The 3,001-nt window shown below is 39.6% G+C and overlaps 2 protein-coding genes across 2 annotated transcripts; both read left to right on the top strand.

Moving 5' to 3' along the window:
- Positions 1 to 217: 217 nt before the first annotated feature.
- On the top strand, positions 218 to 523 carry COCCADRAFT_112977 (uncharacterized protein; the record flags this gene model as incomplete). Its single annotated transcript, XM_007720568.1, has 2 exons — positions 218 to 334; positions 446 to 523. The coding sequence occupies 2 exons, from the start codon at positions 218 to 220 to the stop codon at positions 521 to 523; spliced, it is 195 nt and encodes a 64-aa protein (XP_007718758.1).
- A 1,572-nt stretch (positions 524 to 2,095) lies between these two features.
- On the top strand, positions 2,096 to 2,515 carry COCCADRAFT_112974 (uncharacterized protein; the record flags this gene model as incomplete). The annotated part of the gene is made up of 1 exon (XM_007720567.1): positions 2,096 to 2,515. A coding segment is annotated over one exon (420 nt), but the record flags the coding sequence as incomplete, so codon positions are not given.
- Between the last annotated feature and the right edge of the window lie 486 nt (positions 2,516 to 3,001).

The raw sequence follows: 3,001 nt of genomic DNA, 5'->3' as shown, positions 1-3,001 counted from the left end.
CTACTTAAAGGAATAGGATGCGGAACTCCGTAGCGTATAAGAGTTTAAAGTTATTACTAACTATAAGAACTTAGAATTCTTTATAAAAAAGTAGAAGCTCTTAGAACGCTACGTATAATAGTCTCTTAAACTAGCCCACTTTCTAAATATAAGACTTTAATATTAACCTAGTAAGGATAATGTGCGAGTAGACGCCTTATTACGACGGGACTAAGATATGCCTAAAGACGCCTTAGATAAACACTACGCTTTGAGAGAGTTTACTATACTAGTACCCGCGTATACTCTAGACCCGATTCTTGCACTACCTATACGGCCTATAGAAACCTCTCTAGTATTACCTACGCTTCTATAACTACTAGACCTCTTAGAATTAATCTAGTCGTCGTGGGACCGTGCCGTACAAGAGGACTTACTCTACTAAGAGGTTAAGCGAGCTATATAGGAAGAGAAGCGTTCAATCTTAAGCTTAAAACGAATCGCAGTCTCTCTAGGCGACTATATAATTAACGATAAGGACTAGCTTTGCTAGCGTAGTAGAGTATAGGTACCTAACTATAAACTACTCCGTATAGGAGTTATTTAAGTAGCTTACCTCTCTCTACTATCGGGATACCTAGGACGAGAAGAAACCTACCGAATTATCGCGCGCGAATAGTATTAGCTAAACCTAAGTAATAATATCTACTGTTTTATACAGAACTGCGACCTATGTCGTAAAAGTACTCCTTAGCGAGATAGAAGATATAGGTACTTACGACCGTTACCCGTGCCTAGTTATATATAGTAGTACCTAACTATAGACTTTATTATAGGGCTACTACTATCCTAAGGAAAGACTAACCTAATAGTAGTAAAGGATTAGCTAGGTAAGGGCGTCGTACTAATCCCTATAGACAAGACTAAGATAGTAAACGTAGCTTAGGCGTTCGTACGAGAAGTCTACCGGCACTATAGTTTACTATAGTTAATTACGTCCGATAGAGGCCCTTAGTTCGCGAGCTCTCTCTAGAAGTAGATCTGCTAGCTACTAGGCATCTAGCGTAACCTCTCTACGGCGTACTACCTATAAACGGACGGAACGACTAAACGCGTAAATAGCGATATTAAAGCTACTATATAAGTCGTCTATAATTACGACTAAGATTACTAGGCATAACTTTTTTCTCTTCTAGAACTTATATTTAATTCGCGCATAAATACGTCTATAGGAGTCTCCCCCTTCTTTCTTTACTACGGCTACTATAACACTCTCTTTCCGCAAGAATAAGATATTATATAGGCTACTAACGTAGCTAAAACTATAAAAGGAATAGTCTATATAATTAGTAATGCTTTAATCTAAGCTATATCCGCTATAATATACGCCTAACAAGAATAAGAACAATAGGTAAGTAAGTCTTATAAGCTAGTACTAACGTACTAGGTAGGAGACTAGGTATAACTAGACCTACGCGACGTACGAACCACAAGAGTAAGTAAGAAACTTAATTAGAAAAATAGTAAGTTTTAAGTATTACGCGTATAGGATCTCTACTAGGTAGAACTAACTATGCCCTAGGAGACTAAGATATATTATATGGATAAAATCCGCCTAGCCGCTAACAACCCTCTGCTATTCTAGTAGATAGATAACTCTAACCTAGCAGCTATCGTTATACGAGGCNAGAACGAAGAAAAACACCTAGAATAGATAGTATAAGACATTACGGATAAAAGAAGACGATAAAAGAGAATAGAATACCTCGTCTATTAGGTAGGCTATTAAACACCTATATAGGAACTAGCCGCTTACCTCATAGATATCTCTACTCTTTAGCAGTAGCTAACCTAAACCTAACCCGTACGAAAATCAAATAGCTAACTTAGAAGAAATTAGCGTAAGTAATAAAAGCTACTTAAGGAGTAGTGGGTTGGCTAGACCTCCTAGAGCTAGTCGCCTACAAGGACTGCCACTATCTAAACCCCTAGATATACGCTTAGAGGCAGATGTTATACGACTACTATAGCTACGCGGGACATTATAATGAGCGCTATAATTCTACTAGATATAGTTAGAATAGGCCCTACCTTACTCGCCTAGAATTAATATATAGCCCGCGAACGCCGTAAACTCCTTCTTACTCTTAAGAATAGCAGCGTAGTTGTTCGTATAAAACTGCGTATTAAGACCGCTACGAGAATAAATAATAAAAGCTTTAAGATACGACGGACGACTAGTAAGGATTTAATAGGTAGTAATCGTCGTACGAGCTATAATAGGCGAGTAATCGCGCAGGCCGGCACCGAAGATGGCATCGTAAGGGCTGTTACCACGGGGGCGGCAGAAGAAGTCAAATACGCGCCGGATATCCTCCTAAATCCAATTAATCCACGAGCCGTACGAAAAGAGAAGAAAGAGACTTATAGAGGCGGTAGTAAAGACGCAACGAAGCTTATTAGCGATAACCTAATTAAAGATATACTAAACACGATACTTATTAAGATTAATTATGCTAATAACGTTAATAACTAGTTAAACCGCACTAGGTGTTGTCCGGGTAAGGGCACGGTCAGCAGCAGCGAAGATCTAAGCTGCTATAGCCGTAATGGTATCGTTAGGAGTACCGTTGGAACAGAACTGTAAGGCGTTTACGCCGCTCACAGCCCACTACCCACGCTCTCCAGGCTGCGCCTTTGGAGGCATAGTACGAAAAGAAGAAGAGGAAAGAGTAGAAAATCTAAGTTAAGTAAGAAGGCGGATTATAACTAAAGAATAAGTATCTATAACGTGGTTCACAAGCGAGTCGGCCACCCAAGCGAGTCGGCCACTTTACACTAGCGCGTCAACTTCAAGTTATTACAACAGACTTTTATCATAGTTAATAAACTATTACGATAACGTGGTTTACAAGCGAATCGGTTGCCCAAGCGAATCGGTCGCGCCCCACCAGCGCGTCAACGTCGACACTACATCACATTATGTCTCAACAACGCAGTTACTTATCAACTTATTCTGAAT

The sequence above is a fragment of the Bipolaris zeicola genome, assembly GCF_000523435.1.
Source record: "Bipolaris zeicola 26-R-13 unplaced genomic scaffold scaffold_519, whole genome shotgun sequence".
Lineage (NCBI taxonomy): Eukaryota > Fungi > Ascomycota > Dothideomycetes > Pleosporales > Pleosporaceae > Bipolaris > Bipolaris zeicola.
The sequence above is the reverse complement of the archived record's forward strand: the minus strand, read 5'-3'. Positions and strand labels throughout refer to the sequence as shown.